Source organism: Salvelinus sp. IW2-2015, linkage group LG1 (assembly GCF_002910315.2).
Source record: "Salvelinus sp. IW2-2015 linkage group LG1, ASM291031v2, whole genome shotgun sequence".
NCBI classification, from domain to species: Eukaryota; Metazoa; Chordata; class Actinopteri; order Salmoniformes; family Salmonidae; genus Salvelinus; species Salvelinus sp. IW2-2015.
In genome coordinates this window covers 15,205,230-15,225,218 of record NC_036838.1, presented here as the reverse complement: position 1 = coordinate 15,225,218, position 19,989 = coordinate 15,205,230, and the positions used below count along the sequence as shown (strand labels likewise).

The window sequence follows — 19,989 nt, the reverse complement described above, 5'->3', positions numbered from 1 at the left end:
AATGACRTGTCAATTAACTACATTAAATGTAGCATCAAGAAAACTGATCAATTAATCAAAATGGCTGATTTACTTGGACTATTAGCATTAGCGGCCAAAATGCTACACAAAACATTTATTCTTATCGAGTAAATTATTTTTCGGTTTCCTTTTTCCGTGTGATAACATTTTGTACTCATGTTTTCATTGACGCATACTTTCTTGGATTGTTTTGGAGAATTTCATCTGAGTGTTTGGCGTGCTCTCACCTGTCTGAGTTCGTGAAGGACCTGAATACAGGGGATGCTCCCACAACCTTGCCTGTTTTTATATTTGACCATAGTTTGCTAGAGAGCATAACTGCCACAAATGGCCTCTCCACCTCCATGTCTCAAACTGGGGGAATTCTGAACAGTACAGGAGCACAATGTTTGATGTTCACATTTTGCCTTTAATCTAAACATTTGTCTTCTGATATGAAGGTATGAAAAAATAAAGGTGGAATTTCACCAAAGAACATTCTCCGTAGGCCCTATTCAGACTTGAGATAAGTGGATTTTACTTTTTGGGTGACCTGACCAAATTCACATAGAAAGTTCGTCATAGATCTGTCATTCTCATTGAATGCAAGTCTAAGAAGAGTTAGATCTGTTCTCTGTGTGCTATTTCTACGCTTCCTGTTATTACATTTTGTTTTTGCATCCTTTACTGAAAATACAATATTTTTGGTTGTGGAAATATATTTCACAGCMGTTTAGGAGAATTACTMATTTTGTTACAAATTGAAATTAGGCGAACTATTAGAATTTTAGGAAACGGTGGATCGATTTATTTTATTTAYATATATTTTTTTGTATTTTACCCCCTTTTTCGTGATATCCAATTGCAATCTTGTCTCATCGTTGCAACTCCCCAACGSGCTCGGGAGAGGCGAAGGTCAAGTCATGCGTCCTCCAGAACATGACCTGCCAAACCACAGTTCTTAACCCCGAAGCCAGCTGCACTAAAGTGTCGGATGATACACCGCACAACTGAAGTCAGCCTGCAGGCGCCCGGCTCGCCACAAGAAGTCGCTAGATGAGCCAAATAAACTACTTTTCATGGTTTTACTACACAGTGGTGGTGTTTTGAGTCTTTCAGTGCATTTGCAGTCGAGCCAAGAGCTACTGACAGACAGACAAACAGAGATCAACAGCATTACTAAAATAAACAATATGTTAATTCATGAATGTGGAAACAAAGCAACCCTTTGACAAATCTTGAACTAGTTATGATACGTTATRAAATGAACTGCATTTATGTTACGTCGGATTACTTTTTGTATTATCAAAACAATTCAAAGTGCTTTGGACACATTTCAACTAATTCAGCTACCATTGTACAGTATACAGTGCATTCAGAAAGTGTTTCAAAACCCTTTGACTTTTTCCACATTTTGTTACGTTACATCCGTATACTAAAASTGATTAAATAAAAAAATGTCCTCATCTACACACAATACCCCATAATGACAAAAGAGATTTTTGGCAAATACAATAAAAAAAATCTATGAAATACCTTTTTTACAGTTGAAGTCGGAAGTTTACATTCACTTTAGCCAAATACATTTAAACTCAGTTTTTCACAATTCCTGACATTTAATCGCAGTAAAAATTCCCTGTTTTAGGTCAGTTAGGATCACCACTTTATTTTAAGAATGTGAAATGTCAGAATAATAGTTAGAGAGAATGATTTATTTCAGCTTTTATTTCTTTCATCACATTCCCAGTGGGTCGGAAGTTTACATACACTCAATTAGTATTTGGTAGCATTGCCTTTAAATTGTTTAACTTGGGTTAAATGTTTCGGGTAGCCTTCCACAAGCTTCCCACAATAAGTTAGGTGAATTTTGGCCCATTCCTCCTGACAGAGCTGGTGTAACTGAGTCAGGTTTGTAGGCCTCCTTGCTTGCACACGCCTTTTCAGTTCTGCTCACTAATTTTCTATAAGATTGAGGTCAGGGATTTGTGATGGCCACTCCAATACCTTGACTTTGTTGTCCTTAAGCCATTTTGCCACAACTTTGGAAGTATGCTTGGGGTCATTGTCCATTTGGAAGACCCATTTGCGACCATGCTTTAACTTCCTGACTGATGTCTTGAGATGTTGCTTCAATATATCCACATAATTTTCCTACCTCATGATGCCATCTATTTTGTGAAGTGCATCAGTCCCTCCTGCAGCAAAGCACCCCCACAACATGATGCTGCTACCTCCGTGCTTCACGGTTGGGATGTTGTTCTTCGACTTGCAAGCCTCCCCCTTTTTCCTCCAAACATAATGATGATCATTTTATTGGCTCGAACCACAGCCCTATCCTAAGTTTTTTGTGGTCTCTATCATTCAGAAAGCGCAAGAGGACATTTCTGCCGAAAATAGAAATGAATATGATCTTTGAATTAAGTTCTCGCCACGTAAGTGTAGCTTGTATTAGTAATACGGAAACGTAGAGTTCTGGTTTGCTGAATGTTAATGTATGCGAGTCTTTGTGGAAGCAGTGGCTTCTTCCTTGTGAGCAGCCTTTTCAGGTGGGCATCATCCGCTCGCAAAATCTTTTCCTAAAACTCCCAAATCGTTTAATCCTCCTATTGTTTGTTTGAATGTTTGTTATGTGGTGTGGATTGTGTTATCTGTTTACTTTGTTGTTGTGGTGTTGCGGTGTGTGTCCTTAAGTAAGTTGTGTGCTCGCTGTGTTATGTGTGATCTCTTGTATGCGTTAGTGGAGGAGAGAAAGAAAGAAAGAGACAGAGAGAAGGGAGAGAAAGAATATTAAGAGACAGACGAAGTAGAAAGAAAATGAGAAAGAGGATATGAGAGAAAGGACAGAGAGGTGTTGTGTGTTTGCTGTAGAGACACAGAGACATGTGATCATGAACAGAGACCAGACGACGGATAAGAGAAGAACGAGGAGCGAGAGAGAGAGGAGGAGAGTGAAGAGAGATGGAGATGAGACGCGAACATGTATGGAGCAGATGACAGAGACAGAGAGACCCAGAGAGACAAGAAAGAGAGAGGAGAAGACCGAGAGTAGATCAGATGATGAGAGGAACAGACGAGAAGGAGGCACACAAAGAGAGATGACTGGACGAGAGTCAGCGGAGAAGAGACTGAGGAAAATGTGGGAAAGCAAAGAAAAGAACATGAAGTATGATGGGTATGAGAAAAAAGAGCACAGAGAGGTGTTTAGTGGAAAAGGAGAAGAGGAAGAAAGCATATGTATACAAATGTAAGAGAAAAACAGAGACAGAGAGACGGGGAATCAGGACTCGAACAGATATAAGGAGCAGAAGACTCTGAGGTAGCTAACTTGGTGATATAGAGTATATGCGATTGGAGCTAAGAGTATGTTACCTGTTTTCCTCCGCCAGCATTCGTCACCAACGACCGCTGAACGAACGAGAGTACTCGAGAAAACGACGAGACGATGATGAGGAGCACCAGAGTGGTTTGGGAATGTAGTAAGCTGAGGTCAAAAGAGTTCTGACTCTGTTTGTGTCGGGTCGTAGTGTGGTGTGTGCTCTGTGATCTTGTTCTGGGAGGAGTGAAGTTTTTGCCCACTTTTCGCACCAGAGAAAGTAACGTCATCTCTAGACGAGACAAACGACGGTTCTACCTTGTGACGATACTTTGTCGCGATGTTCTCAGATCTTGGAGCGGCAGTTCCTTTATGGTTGTAATTGTGCTGGCGATTTGATGACTTTTGCACCAAAGTCGGTATTATTTGAGACAGCGTGCATCTGCGCTGAGCGTAAGGACGGGTGGCCCATGGTGTTTTATACTGCGTACTATTTATTGTACAGATGAACGTTGTACCTTCAGGTGTTTGAAAATTGCTCCCAAGGATGAACCAGACTTGTGGAGGTCTACATTTTTTTCTGAGGTCTTGGCTGATTTCTTTTGATGTTCCCATGATGTCAAGCAAAGAGCACTGAGTTTGAAGGTAGCCTGAAATACATCCACAGGTACACTCCAATTGACTATATTATGTCAATTAGCCTATCAGAACTTCTAAAGCCATGACATAATTTTCATGAATTTTCCAAGATCTTTAAAGGCACAGTCAACTTAGTGTATGTAAACTTCTGACCCACTGGAATTGTGATACAGTGAATATAAGTGTGAAATAATCTGTCTGTAACAATTTTTGGAAAAATTACTTGTGTCATGCACCAAAGTAGTGTAGACAAGAAAGACCGACTTGCCACAAACTTATAGTTTGTTAACAAGAGAACAAAAAAAACTAGTTTTAATGACTCAACCTAAGTGTATGTAAACTTCCGACTTCAACTGTACATAAGTTTTCAGACCCTTTGCTATGAGACTCGAAATTAGCTCAGGTGCATCCTGTTTCCATTGATCATCCATGATATGTTTCTACTTGATTGAAGTCCACCTTTGGTAAATGCAATTGATTGGACATGTTTGGAAAGGCACACACCTGTCATATATAGGTCCAAAGTTGATAGTGGCATGTCAGAGCAAAAACCAAGAGAAGGTCGAAGGAATTGTCTGAGAGCGCCGAGACAGGATTGTGCGAGGCACAGATCTGTGGAGGGAAGGTACCAAAAAATGTGTCTGCAGCATTGAAGGTCCCCAAGAGCACACAGTGGCCCCATCATTCTTAAATGGAAGAAGTTTGGAAATACCAAGACTCTTCCTAGAGCTGGACACCTGCACAAACTCTGAGCAATCGGGGAGAGAGGCCTTGGTCAGGGAGTGCACCAAGAACTCGATGGTCACTCTGACAGAGCTCCAGTGTGAACAAGCTCTCCAAAACAATAGCAAACCCAGTGCAAACACTGCCTATCTCAATTACTTAGGCTATGTCTAGCCAAATCGCTGTCCAGGATCATAAAACCTGTCAAAATACAAATGTGAATACAGGTAAACAACGCTAATCACAATTAGGGCCAGTGCATGAGAAGGACAAACAAATAGTTGTAAGCAAGCCATATAGCGTGCACATGATTCAGGCAACGCATGCATTATAAATGTCATCATGACAGGAGCCAACATAGGAAGCCTTACCCTAGGCTTAAAACACTATATAATACAGATGTACAGTTGAAGTCGGAAATGTACATACACTTAGTTTGGAGTCATTAAAGACTCGTTTTTCAACCACTCCAACCAATTGTAGTCCTCCCACAAGTCTGGTTCATCCTTGGGAGCAATTTCCAACATCGGAAGGTACCACATTCATCTGTACAAACAATAGTACGCAAGTATAAACCCATGAGGCCACGCAGCCGTCATAACCAGCTCAGAAGAGGAGACGCGTTCTGTCTCCTAGATGATGAAATAACGCCTACTTTTGGCGAAAAGTGCAAATCAATCCCAGAGAACAACAGCAAAGGACCTTGTGAAGAGCTGGAAGTGGGAAAACAGGTACAAAAGTATCTATATCCACAGTAAAGACGAGTCCCTTATCGACATAACCTGAAAGGCCGTCAGCAAGGAAGAAGCCACTGCTCCAAAACTGCCATTAAAGCCAGACTACGGTTTGCAACTGCACATGGGACAAAGATGTACTTTTTGGAGAAATGTCCTCTGGTCTGATGAAACAAAAAATAGAACTGTTTGGCCATAATGACCTATTGTTATGTTTGAGGAAAAAGGAGGAGGCTTGCAAGCCGAAGAACACCATCCCTAGACCGTGAAGCACGGGGGTGGCACGCCTCATTTTGTGGGGATGCTTTGTTGGCAGGAGGGACTAGTGCGACTTCACAAAAATTGATGGCATCATGAGGAAAGAAAATTATTGGACATATTGAAGCAACATCTCAGAGCATCAGTCAGGAAGTTGAAGCTTGGGTCGCAAATGGGTCTTCCAAATGGACCCCAAGCATACTCACAAGTTGGCAAAATGGAGCAGAATCTTAAGGACAACAAAGTCAACGAGGTCATTTTGGAGTGGCTTATCACGAAAGCCCTTGACATCTGAATACCAAATAGAGTAACATATCGACAGATCTATCTATGGGAGCGCACAAACTGACCATATGGCATGGATGCGAGCAAGGAGGCGACAGGAGGACCACTTGAAAAGAAACCTGATTCCAGTTAATCACGCCAGGCTGTCTGAGATCGCTGACTTCTATCCATTCAGGAGCAGGGGAAGGCAATAGTGCAAAAATGTGACAGAGCACCACCAGACTTAGATGACGTGAGGAAGAGAGGCTTTGGAGAAAGCTACCCCCGGAGTTAAACATTGTAAGGGACTAATGCTATCACACTACGAAAATATTGGGTTGCTAAATGTAGAAACCTTCTGCGTTGAGCCCCGAACTTGGAGGTTCCAATTGTGTGAAATAAATAAAAGCTGAAATATATCCTTCTCTCTAACTGTTATTCTGACATTTCACATTCGTAAAATAAAGTGGTGATCCTAACTGACCTAAGACAGGGCATTTTTACTAGGATTAAATGTCAGGAATTGTGAAAAACTGAGTTTAAATGTATTTGGCTAAAGTGTATGTAAACTTCCGACTTCAACTGTATGTGGACAACCCTTGAAATTAGTGGATTTGGCTATTACAGCCACAACCATTGCTGACAGGCAGTKGCAGTTCTAGCTTGTATGGCTCTCTGGGCGAACCCCCCATTCAGCTCCCCCCACCAACAAAAAAAAGCACCGTCCTTCACTAACTGTCATTTTTATTCAGAAATAAATAATCATAACATTTAAAACTACATAAATCTATAAAGATATACAAAATAAGATATCAAAAAGAAGTAACMAAGACAAATAGACACAAATTTGTGTTGATTTGGCACTCGAGCATCAATACATTACATCACCCAKCCCCCAACACTGTCAACCAAGAGTCAAGACTTAAACAATTCACCTTGGTGGTGTGCAGACTGGTTTTATGTTATTATTTTCRCACAAAGTAGAAAAAAATGCAACAATATGTCTGTGAAACTATATATTCACAGTATTGTGAATGAATTGTGGTTTATTTGGTAGCATTTCATAGTGTGACAGATTTTACTAATTGCATTAGTACTGCACAAAGTCAGAGGTGTGCTATTTGATAGATTGCCCCTTCTCCTCCTACCTCGGGTTTCCAGTGGGGAGACCTGAAGTCAACCTATCCCCGCTCCCCTCCCCATCTCGTACTTCTGAGTGGAAGACCTTCCCAGGTAGTAGCCTACCTAGCTCACAAACTAGAATCAGGGCGCCCACTCCGACAAGGTTAATTGATCCACAGTCCCACACGGTGACATGATATCATTGACGTGACGTGCAAATGAGCAATAGAAAACCGATCTTGCAAATGTCACCATTCCAAATGTTTTTTTGCGGGMGCCCAGTGCCGCACCCCCGGCAAGATGCTGCCCTGGGCGGCTGACCATCTATATCCGCCACTGTTGACAGGTGTATAAAATCGAGCACACAGCCATGAAATCTCCATTGACAAACATTGGCAGTAGAATGGCCTTAATTAAGAGCTCAGTGACTTTCAATGTGACATCGTGATAGGATACCACCTTTCCAACAAGTCAGTTCATCAAATTTCTGCCCTGCTAGAGCTGCCCCGGTTAACTGTAAGTGCTGTTATTGTGAAGTGGAAACATCTAGGAACAACAACGGCTCAGTTGCGAAGTGGTAGGCCACCCAAGCTCACAGGACGGGACCGTGAGGACGGGACCACTCGGGACCGAGTGTTGGTGTCGTCTGTACTCAGGTTGCAACACTCACTACCGAGGTCCAAACTGCCTCTGGAAGCAACATCAGCACAATAACTGTTTGTCGGGAGCTTCATGAAATGGGTTTCCATGGCCGAGCAGCTGCACACAAGCCTAAGATCACCATGCGCAATGCCAAGTGACGGCTGGARTGTTGTAAAGCTCGCCGCCATTGGACTCTGGAGCAGTGGAAACGCGTTCTCTGGAGTGACGAATTACTGTCACGACTTCCGCCAAAGTTGGTCCCTCTCCTTGTTCGGGCGGCGATCCACTTTTCATTTTCCATTTGTTTTGTCTATGTCTTACACACCTGGTTTCACTCACCAAATTACCTGTTGTTTTATTTAACCCTCTGTTCCCCATGTTTGGTCTTGAGTGATTGTTTGTTGTATTGTGGTCCGTATTGTGGGCTTGGATTTATCTTGTATTTTGATGACTTTTATTTACTCATCTCTGCTGTCCTGCGCCTGACTCCCTTGCACCAGCTACACATAGACCTTTACAGAATCACTCACCTCTTATGGAGTCAGCAGGAGCAGACGCCCTCCCAATTCCAGTGGAGGAGCGCGTTCCTGCAGCACGCGACCATCTTACAACGTCTGGGCACAGCCATGGATCGCGTGCTGCAGACGATGGATCGTTGGGAGAGAGGAGGAGGTTTTCCAGCGCCTCCACCAGCCCCACTACAACAGGTCCCACTGTCCACTCCTCTTCGACCTGGTCCCAGCGGGTTTCGACTCGGCTCCCGAGCGAGTATGATGGGACGGCTGCCGGATGCCAGCGGTTTCTACTACAGCTRGAGCTCTACCTGGTGACCATCCACCCGGCTCCTTCGGGGCGTGAGAGTGTGTCCGCCCTCGTCTCCTGCCTCTCAGGCAAAGCCCTGGAGTGGGCCAACGCCATATGGAGTGAGGGAGAYGCGGCGTTGGACCATTATGCAGAGTTCACCTGCCGCTTTCGGGCAGTGTTCGACCACCCTCCTGAGGGTTCGAGCGGCGGGTGAACGTCTGTTCCACCTGAGGCAGGGGACGAGGAGCGCGCAGGATTTCACCTTGGTTTCCGGACCCTGACCACCAGCTGGAACGACAGGGCCCTGATCGATCACTACAGGTGCAGGACRTCCGCTGGGTGCGAGGACATCCGCTGGGTGTTGGCCTACCGAGACACCACCCTCACATTGGACCAGCTGGTGAACATGTCCATCCGGCTGGACAACCTGCTGACTGCCCGCGGACGTCCGGATCGGGACCTGTCAGTTCCATCCCCCAGCACCTCCGCTCAGACGCCCATGGAGATCARAGGAGGTGCCATTCCCTGCACCATCTGTGGCCGCAGAGGGCACACTGCTGGTCGGTGCTGGGGGGGTTCCTCAGGGAGTCGAGACCGCAGGCAGGGCACTATCGTGTCACCCCAGGTGAGTCGGCACCAGGCTCACCCAGAGCCCCCTGTTGCTTACATGTATGTGTTTATTTCATTTCCTGAGTTTTCCCCGCATTCCCAGCATAAGGCGCTAGTAGATTCAGGCGCAGCTGGGAATTTTATTGACCGTTCATTTGCTTATAGTTTAGGGATTCCCATTGTTCCTGTGAATATGCCCTTCCCTGTGCACGCCCTAGATAGTCGACCATTAAGGTCRGGGTTGATTAGGGAGGCCACCGCTCCACTTGACATGGTTATGCAGGAGGGTCACAAGGAGAGAATCAGTATTTTCCTTATTGATTCTCCTGTGTTTCCCGTGGTGCTGGGCCTACCCTGGTTGGCCTGTCATAACGCCACTATTTCGTGGCAATAGAGGGCTCTCCAGGGGTGGTCACGAGAGTGCTCAGGGAGGTGTGTGTGAGGGTTTCCATCGGTGCGACTACGGTGGAAAGTCCAGACCAGGTCTCCACCGTGCGCAYCCCCTCAGAATATGCCGATTTGGCTCTCGCCTTCTGTAAGAAGAGGGCGACTAAATTACCACCTCATTGACGGGGGGATTGTGCRATAAATCTCCTGGTAGACRCAGCACTTCCCAGGAGTCACGTGTATCACCTGTCACAGGAGGAGATGGCGGCTATGGAAACATATGTCTCCGAATCCCTGGGGCAGGGATACATTCAGCCCTCCACTTCACCTGCCTCCTCGAGTTTCTTTTTTGTGAAGAAGAAGGATGGAGGTCTGCGCCCGTGTATTGACTATCGAGGGATCAATCAGATCACAGTGAGGTATAGCTACCCGCTGCCTCTCATCGCCAGTGCGATCGAGTCAATGCATGGGGCGCGSTTCTTCACAAAATTGGATTTCAGGAGTGCTTACAACCTGGTGCGTATCCAGGAGGGGGACGAGTGGTRGACGGCATTTAGTACCACCTTAGGGCACTATGAGTACCTCGTCATGCCGTACGGGTTGATGAATGCTCCATCAGTCTTCCAAGCCTTTGTTGACAAGATTTTCCGGGACCTGCACGGGCAGGGTGTAGTGGTGTATATCGACGATATTCTGATATACTCCACTACACGCGCCGAGCATGTATCCTTGGTGTGCAGGGTGCTTGGTCGACTGTTGGAGCATGACCTGTACGTCAATGCTGAGAAATGTATGTTCTTCCAACAGTCCGTCTCCTTCCTAGGTTACCCGCATTTCCACTTCAGGGGTGGAGATGGAGAGTGACCGCATTTCAGCAGTGCGTAATTGGCCGACTCCCACCACGGTAAAGGAAGTGCAGCTGTTTCTAGCGTTTGCCAACTACTACCGGAGGTTTATCCGGGGTTTTGGTCAGGTAGCAGCTCCCATTACCTCACTGCTGAAGGGGGGACCGGTGCGGCTGCAGTGGTCGGCTGAGACGGACAGGGCTTTTGGTCACCTGAAGGCTCTGTTTACCTCGGCTCCCGTGGTGGCTCATCCGGATCCCTCTTTGGCGTTCATAGTGGAGGTGGACGAGTCCGAGGCTGGGATAGGAGCCATGCTCTCTCAGCGCTCGGGCACACCACCAAAGCGAAACTATGATGTGGGGGACCGAGAGCTGTTGGCTTTTGTCAAGGCACTAAAGGCGTTGGCTTGAGGGGGCTAATTGGCTTGAGGGGGCTAAACACCCTTTTCTCATCTGGACTGACCACCGCAATCTGGAGTATATCCRGGCGGCGAGGAGACTGAACCCTCGCCAGGCAAGGTGGGCCATGTTTTTTACACGTTTTCACTCTATCCTACAGACCAGGTTCCCAGAACGCTAAGGCAGACGCACTGTCCCGGATGTATGACACAGAGGAGCGGTCCATGGATCATACTTCCAGCCTCTTGCCTGGTGGCACCGGTGGTGTAGGAGCTGGCCGCGGAYATCGTGCGGGCGTTACGCACAGAGCCCACTCCCCCCCAGTGTCCAGCTGGGCGCCTGTACGTTCCGTCTGCTGTCCACGACCGTTTGATCTATTGGGCCCACACGTCACCCTCCTCTGGTCACCCTGGCATCGGTCGGACGGTGTGTTGCCTTAGTGTGAAGTACTGGTGGTCCACCTTGGCCAAGGATGTGAGGGTTTCTGTTTCCTCCTGCTCGGTGTGCGCCCAGTGCAAGGCTCCCAGGCACCTGCCCAGAGGGAAGTTACAACCCCTACCTGTTCCACAACGGCCGTGGTCGCACCTGTCGGTGGACTTCCTGACAGATCTTCCTCCATCACAGGGCAACACCACGATCCTGGTCGTTGTGGATCGGTGTTCTAAGTCCTGCCGTCTCCTCCCTTTGCCCGGTCTCCCTACGGCCCTACAGACTTCACTCACGTCTTCCGGCACTACTGGGTGCCTGAGGATATAGTCTCTGATCGGGGTCCCCAGTTCACGTCCAGGGTCTGGAGAGTGTTCATGGAACGTCTGGGGGTCTCGGTCAGCCTCACCTCAGGTTTTCACCCCGAGAGTAACGGACAGGTGGAGAGAGGGAATCAGGATGTGGGTAGGTTTCTGCGGTCCTATTGCCAGGRACAGCCGGGGGAGTGGGCGGCGTTCATCCCTGGGCAGAGATGGCCCAAAACTCACTCCGCCACTCCTCCACTAACCTCTCTCCTTTCCAGTGCGTACTGGGGTATCAGCCGGTTCTGGCACCGTGGCATCAGAGCCAGATCGAAGCTCCTGCGGTGGACGAATGGTTTAAGCGCTCAGAGGAGACCTGGACGCCGCCCATGTGCACCTGCAACGGGCCGTGAGGCGGCAGAAGGCGAGCGCCGACCGTCACCGCAGTGAGGCCCCGGACTGGCTCTCGACCCGGAACCTGCCCCTCCGCCTGCCCTGCCGGAAGCTGGGTCCGCAGTCTGTGGAGTGATTTCTGATAACAGTGAACATACCCTCTTAATGGCGAAGGTGCAAATAGATGGAGGAATTCAAATATAAAGTCTTCGTTTGAGCACTATCCACACCATTTAAAGTATGGTGCGCAACGTGGTTCAATGTGCCTATAAGTAACAGAGAGCACTGTACAATACGGCAAACTTAGCAAATAATGTGTTTGTGGTAAGTACATGGGGGCCACCATCTTTATGCACCTTCACCATTTTGGGGCCGCATGTCTTCAAATTCAGGGTAATTGAAACAGGCTGATCAGCAAGCTTTTTATGTCAGTAAAAGTAGAGCTAGTAAGCTAGCTACAGCATAAGCTAAGCAGCTGATACCAGCAACTTGTTAGCAACACTAAAAAAGTACTTCCGGATCACAGAATTTCAGAAATGTTCTAAAAAAAGTCCCCCACGTAATAGTAGAAAAATGAACCTGTATTTAGTCATTATTAGGGCTGTTAAGGTGACCATATTATCGCCACACCGGCGGTCACCAGTCATGACAGCAGTCARATTTTGTCACGGTTATTAGGCTGCTGATGGTCATTAGTAGCCTACCACAATTCCTAACTGCCAGGTACTCAGCACTCTATTGTCCCTCTAATCACTCTGACATCAATGCAAATCTAATCAAATATGAGAGCCSATGAGCTCATGTTGTGCAACATTTCTATAGGCTTTGCAATTGCGTGAGAAAACWGAGTTTTGATGGCCTCTATTAAAAAGAGGAGGATCCATCAGCTTTCTATAGGCTAGGTCTACTATATTTATTTATAAACTTTCCTAATATTAAGCACATATGTGTTAATATTGCTTTAGTCCCTCATGAAATAATCCCCTATATAGATTCTACAGACCATACTGAKTATTCCCAACCCCACTTTTACTTTGGCACATAGAATAGTTCTCTCTATAAGCCAATRTGTAATTTATGCACATAGAATAGTACTCTCTATAAGCCAATRTGTCATTTATAGGCCTACAGTGTATTTTATTGGGACCAATGGAATGGGTGGAGTAGCAAGTGGCCTTCTCTTCATACTCGTCGCCAAACTCACTGGCTCCAGGTCATCTACAAGTCTCTGYTAGGTAAAGCCCCGCCTTATCTCAGCTCACTGGTCACCATAGCAAATAAAGGTGAAATAAAATAAATAAATAGCAGCACCCACCCGTTGCACGCGCTCCAACAGGTATATCTCACTGGTCACCCCCAAAGCCAATTCTTCCTTTGGCCGCCTCTCCTTCCAGTTCTCTGCTGCCAATGACTGGAACAAACTGCAAAAATCACTAAAGCTGGAGACTCTTACCTCCCTCACTAGCTTTAAGCACCAGCTGTCAGAGCAGCTCACAGATCTCTGCACCTGTACATAGCTCATCTGTCAATTAGCCCATCCAATCTACTTCATCCCCATACTCTATTTATTTATTTAKCTTGCTCCTTTGCACCCCAGTATCTCTACTTGCACATACATCTTCTGCACATTCTACCATTCCAGTGTTTAATTGCTATATTGTAATTACTTCGCCACCATGGCCTATTTATTGCCTTACCTCTCTTATCTTACCTCATTTGCACATGCTGTATATAGATTTTTGTACTGTATTATTGATTGTATGTTTGTTTATTCCATGTGTAACTCTGTGTTGTTGTATGTGTCGAACTGCTTTGCTTTATCTTGGCCAGGTCGCAGTTGCAAATGAGAACTTGTTCTCAACTAGCATACCTGGTTAAATAAAGGTGAAATTAAAAAATAAAATAAATAATTAAGTGCTGCTGGGTATTTAGACCACAGTCACCCAATAAATAACACCATATAGAGACTAGTGCTAATTCAGTAGGGTCTGTAGAATATTATGTTGTTTACATGTATTTTCTTAAGCTCAATGTCTGTAGAATATAATGTTCTTTACATTTCTTTACTTAAGATCTAACCAATTCCCAATGTGCTCCACCTAATAATTTTATTTTATATAAAGTACTAATTCTCTTTAGTTTAGATTTTTCCCCGATGTAGTTGTAATTTTGTAACATAATTGTAAGATTATGCACTAGGCAAAACTGCAAAATGATKGATTTCGTATCATTCCCATAGCATTTTACCGTAAACTTTCATTTTGAAGTCAAAATCGGAAAACCGGAAGTCTTAATTTTGCTGCCGGGACGCTAATGTTACTTGCATGACGCTAATACAGTCGACCAAGTCACTACACCGGCAGTGGCGACCGACGTCCTTGCACAGAATTTTTGCAGGAGGAAGCCTTTTTGCTTKGTTTGTATTTTCTCACAACTACAAATTATTAAATCACTGCCACAACGTTTGTAACAATTTAGCTAGTTATTCTGCCTATTTCATGGAAAGTAATGCAAGCGTGCAGTGATATCATAAATTAAGAAATATATTTTCATTTTTGAATGACCGGATGCTYGGGGATATATATTTTTTTATGAGTCCCACATCCTACAGATGGTCCATGCTATCTGGAATCCTTGGGACATCCCTACCCCCCAAGACAGGATCGGCCAGTGCTATCCAGAATCCTTGGGACCTCTACCCTTAAAGGAGTAGTTCACTATTTTACAACTTGACGTTAGATTGTTCCTCACACTGAAAGTGGTCTACGGGTCAAGWGAATATGTAATCCAGGTTTCAATTTTCAACGGGGTACTTTTATTTTGAAGGTGAAACGCAAATTCCACTGTTGTGGCTAATCGTTTTAAACAGTCACTACAAATTTAGACTAACTTTAGGCACCACTAGTTAACAATTAATGAAAGTGATGGGGGCATGTGAGTATGTTTAAAATAAAATATGCTCAAATCACCWGAAATCAATTAAAATCAACACAACATTTGGTTTCATGTTATTTAAAGGTGATTTTCGTTTTATTTTTTTACATGCTCACATGCCCCAATCACTCCCATTGAATGTTAGCTTGTGGTGGCTAAAGTTAGCTGAAGTTTGTAGTGGCTGTTAAAGAGAATTGAATCATGGATGACAGTTTCCTGGAGTTTGCAGTGGCTGTTTAAAGATAACTGAATCATGGATTACAGTTTCTCCTGGCCCATAGACTACTTTCAGGGTGAGGAACCATCTAACATCAAGTTGTACAATATTGAACTACTCCTTAAACCATTTTAAATTAAAACTTCAATGGGGTAGGACCATCCCAAAGATCCCGGATAGCAYGAACCAAGACGGATCGGTTGAGGGAGGAGCATCACATAGGAGTAATGTAATCTGAAATAAAACAATGGTCCAAATATGGCATTATTCCCATATAATTCGGAATTAGTCATTTATTAGGATCTGTATGATTATTCCATTAGTTGTATCTGTTTGCATCACTTTCAATGGGGTACTTTTATTTTGAAGGCGAACCGCAAATTCCACTATTGTGGCTAATCGTTATTGTGGCTAGCTTCACATAGCTAAGAAAATAAGCGGATCTCACAGTGACTTCCCTTCCGATGCAAATTTTACGACAGTAAAATATTTTTTGTGCTGATACGAATTACATTAAACTCACGATTTTACACTCAGGATCGTGTTTGGTGCTATAAAAAAAACGAAGGACGAGTTGACTTAGGGCCTTGGTAAGCTTTTGTTTGAAATTGTAGCCTRTGATTAGATTTGCCGAACAGAAAAGTGGTGTTATTGTATCGAGGCCGACAGCTTCAATTTCAGAAGCGTGGAAACATTGTTGCAGCCACTGTTACATTGTAGTTTCTGTAAACAGCAACGCAGGTAACAGTTATGCGCGTATTACAATATGGCCTTCAATGATATGGCAAATATAGAGAATTTGATTTGGAAAAATATATTGAGCATTGCAGAGCAGACGTATCTTTGTTTACATACATTTCGTCTTGTTGCACACAGGRACCTGAAAGTAGGCTACTATGTCCGCGGAACTGGACCTTTCGCCCCCAGAGGTACCTGAACCCACTTTGCTTGAGAGTCTCCTGCGCTATGGACTCTTTCTGGGAGCTATTTTCCAACTCATCTGCATCTTGGCTGTCATAATACCGACCTCCAAGGGGCATGAACAGGTATGGTAAACAGTCCTGTTGGCAGTTGAAAGAATGCGGTATGATATTGTAATAATATTGTCATTATTTACTGTAGGTTTACTTATAGCATTATGTGTTAAATCCGTATAGGCCTGATGCTTTGTATTTTTTCCCTTCTGTCATATTGTAGTCTTCTTTTGAACTTGGCTTGAGCAAGCAAACTGTCCATTACTATTCAGCAACCTACTGTTATTGTTCCATATGTGTCGAGTGTCACTGGGACTCACATTCTGTTTTATCTTTAGGAGGAGACGGAGCCAAATGACATGAAAGCTGGTGACCAGAATAAGAAGTCAAAAGGACCTGCGCCTCAGATTCGTCAGAAACTAAAGAAAGAGAGCAAGAAGAAGCGATAGGTGTGTTGGATTTTGTGCTGTCCATGCAGTGCACCCAAAATTATTGCTACATTTCAAATTATGTAAACTGAATCATTTTTGTTCCATCAAATTCAATGATGTCTCAACCATGATTTATGAAAGAACAGAAGTGCATTTGATCAACTGTTTTATTCAATTAGTCTGCTATCAAATGTAATTTGTTAATCTAAAACTTGTAAAGGCCTACAACCAAACACTTTGGGGACATACTGTGCATTCAGAAAGTATTCACATCCCTTGACTTTTCTCAAAACATTGTGTTACAAAGTGTCCTTTTTCTTGTCAATGATCTACACACATACTCTGTAATGTCAAACTCGATGTATGATTTGTTTAATTAATAAAAAAATAAATGCTAGTATATCTTGATTAGGTAAGTATTCAACCCCCTGAGTCAATACATGTTACTCACCTTTGGCAGCTATTACAGCTGTGAGTCTTTCTGGGTATGTCTCAAAGCTTTGCTCACCTGGATTGTACAATATTCGAACATTATTCTTTTTWAAATTCTTCAAACTCTGTCAAGTTGGTTGTTTGATCATTGCTAGATGGCAATTTTCAAGTTTTGCCATAGATTTTCAAGCCAATTTAAGTCAACTGTAACTGGGCCATTCAGRAACATTCAATGTCATCTTGGTAAAGCAACTCCAGTGTATATTTGGCCTCGTCTTTTAGGTTATAGTCTTGTTGAAAGGTGAATTTATCTCACAATTTCTGTTGGAAAGCTGACTGAACCAGGTTTTCCTCTAGGATTTTGCCTGTGCTTAGCTCTTCAGTTTATTTGTATCCCTAGACAAGCATACCCATAACATGACGCAGTCAACACCATACTTGAAAATCAGCTGAGTTAGGAAGGATTCCTGTATCTTTGTAGTGACTGGTTTTGTTGATACACCATCCAAAGCAWAATTGCTAACTTCAGTGTGCTTTTCTATGTCCCGATAGGTGCCTTTATTTATGAGGCATTAAAAAACGTCCCTGGTCTTTGTGGTTGAATCAGTGCTTGACCGAGGGACCTTACAGATAATTGTATGTGTGGGGTASAGAAATTGGGTGTAGTCAATTCAAAAATCATGTTAGCCACTATTATTGAGCACAGAGTGAGTCCATGCAACTTATTATGTAACTTTAACTCCTGAACTTATTTAGGTTTGCCATAACAAAAAGGTTGAATACTTAATGACATTTCAGCTTTTCATTTGTAATTAATTTGTWAAAAAAWKTCTGRCATTRTGGGGTATTGTGTGTRATTRGGGACACAATCTCAATTTAATAAATGTTTAAGGCTGGAAAAATACAAGGGGTGTGAATACTTTTAGAAGGTACTACTTCTACATATTACTAACATTTCTGTGAAAACCCAGAATAAGTACCCTCGTTCTCTGTTATATCAATAAGAGGTTGAAAAAAATTAAAACAACTACCTTTTTAATCTTAAAATGTCTCATTCAACCTTATAACCCTTACACTGTGCATATATCCTCAATGTTGTAACAAAACATTTTATGGGAAATACTTTATTTGAAATATTTCTCAGATAAGATTAAAAACACTTATTTTTTATGAAATCGACCTTGCTAATAAGGATGAATAGCATTTTCTGAGAATGAAAATGTAAGGACTTCTGTGAATCCGGATGGTAGCCTGCCTGGATCCTAACCCACAACCTTGTGTCAGTCCAACACCTTTGCTTTTACAACAAGAAGAGGTCCATTGATGAGAGAGTTGGTGTTGTACTAAGGACTTACCTCCTGTGCACTAACCCATTCCTTCCCTCTGCACCTTACCTCCTGTGCACTAACCCAGTCCTTCCCTCTGTACCTCAAGTCCCTCATGCTCTGGCATATCTCATGGTAGCGCTATCCCACTTTTACCACCATTGTAGCGCGAAATTTGTGGGTAGCCCAACTAGGACTTGAACGTGTGATCCCAGGTCTGTCAGTTCCACTCCTCACCAATAGATTGCTGGTGTTGTGCTTGTGCAAATTATGTACTGGTAAACTATTCAGATTCCTGTTCAAATGACTGTGACTCACTTTTCATGATATAGGTTATGCGATCTCTGTTCTATGGTGATAGTTACTAAATTCAATTTCACAGATACAGTACAGTTATATCAGATGGTTGATGGAAAGTAGGATGCATTGTGTTCCAAGGCCCTTGTCTTTCACAGTCCTAACCTAATATCTATTCCGAAGTGTAAGGGCAGGTTTCCCAGACACAGATTAAGCATCCTARACTAAGAAGTATGCTCAATTAGAATCTCTATAAAAGAGCTGTTCAGGACTAGGCTTAATCTGTGTCAGGGAAACTGTCCTTAATTGGTTTTGCATAAATGGTTGTTAATTTATTGGAATTGTCTACGTGAAATACATTGGCTACGGTTCAAACTCATTAAAGACACACCCTCGTCGAATTTTGTTTGGTTATCTTTTGGAAATTGTAGAAATAAAACATTTTCCTTCTTCAGAAGTTCCAGCTAGGCAGGCTAACATTAGTTAGCTAATTAATTTGCTAGCTATTATACAGTAGGCGTATATATATATATATTTTTATATAAGTATACATGCACTCAATTGACTGTAGCGCATATAAAGCACCCACAACCTACCGGTAGCTGAAAACACAATCATCGCGGGATGAACGAGTGACGAATTTCYGTCCAAGGGTGGTCCATTTAAAAATCATCCCTTCCTTTTGGCTTATATCCAAATGTATTGATAGTGAGTGTTACTACACATATTTGAACTACTCCCCTCACAGACCATATGGCCATTTACATTGATATCAAAATATTTACCCCTGATACTAACCTTGGTAGAGCATGCGGGCGGCAGCGTAGCCTAGTGGTTAGAGCGTTGGACTAGTAACCGAAAGGTTGCAAGATTGATTCCCAGAGCTGACAAGGTACAAATCTGTCGTTCTGCCCCTGAACAAGGCAGTGTTCCTAGGCCGTCATTGAAAATAAGAATTTGTTCTTAACTGACTTGCCTAGTTGAATAAAGGTAAAATAAAAAATCCTACTGGAAGCTTGTGATTAAATAATGATATAGTTAAGTTTGAGGTTAAAGATCTGCTTTCACACTTTTGGGAAAGGGCTTGTAAAGAAAAATCTTATTGCAAGAACTGGGAGCTCTTTAAATTAGAGGTGTCCAAATACCTTATGGTAGTAATCTGGTAGTAATCTTGCTAAGACCAAAAGAGCAGAGGAGGAAAAGGTGATCATTAAGATAACTTCCCTTTCTCAGAGATCCCCAGCCGGCCTCTCGGGGGAGGAGAAGATGGAACTGATTGAGTTACAAAATAAACTSGATAATATATATAGATTAAAAGCAGAAGGAGCCTTTATTAGATCTAGGAAAAAATGGATTGAGGAGGGAGAACAGAATTCATCCTATTTCTTTAGACATGAGAAATTTCACTCAACARATAACACTATCCATAAGWTAAACCTTGATGGTGTTATTACAGATGACCAAAATTAATCGCAAAATACTGTAGCAATTTTTACAGAAAATTATAAAGCTCTACGTAT

The 19,989-nt window shown here is 43.4% G+C and overlaps 1 protein-coding gene across 2 annotated transcripts; it reads left to right on the top strand.

Moving 5' to 3' along the window:
* Positions 1 to 15,452: 15,452 nt before the first annotated feature.
* Positions 15,453 to 18,870, top strand: manbal (mannosidase beta like). Of its 2 annotated transcripts, none has more exons than XM_023984168.2 (3): positions 15,453 to 15,600; positions 15,887 to 16,056; positions 16,323 to 17,754. In XM_023984168.2, exons 2-3 carry the CDS (start codon positions 15,907 to 15,909, stop codon positions 16,431 to 16,433), a joined length of 261 nt encoding a protein of 86 aa, XP_023839936.1. In that variant the 5' UTR covers positions 15,453 to 15,600; positions 15,887 to 15,906; the 3' UTR covers positions 16,434 to 17,754. The 2 variants fall into 2 exon arrangements, with proteins under 2 accessions (XP_023839936.1, XP_070295133.1); XM_070439032.1 differs by lacking the exon at positions 15,453 to 15,600 and adding an exon at positions 15,665 to 15,751 and having other exon boundaries at positions 16,323 to 18,870.
* Positions 18,871 to 19,989: the final 1,119 nt, after the last annotated feature.

Excerpts from the sequence above, each read along its gene's own strand:
- manbal (XM_070439032.1), top strand. The coding sequence starts at position 15,907 with ATGTCCGCGGAACTGGACCTTTCGCCCCCAGAGGTACCTGAACCCACT. Across the intron at positions 16,057-16,322 it reads CCTCCAAGGGGCATGAACAG|GAGGAGACGGAGCCAAATGA; the intron begins GTATGGTAAACA and ends TTTTATCTTTAG.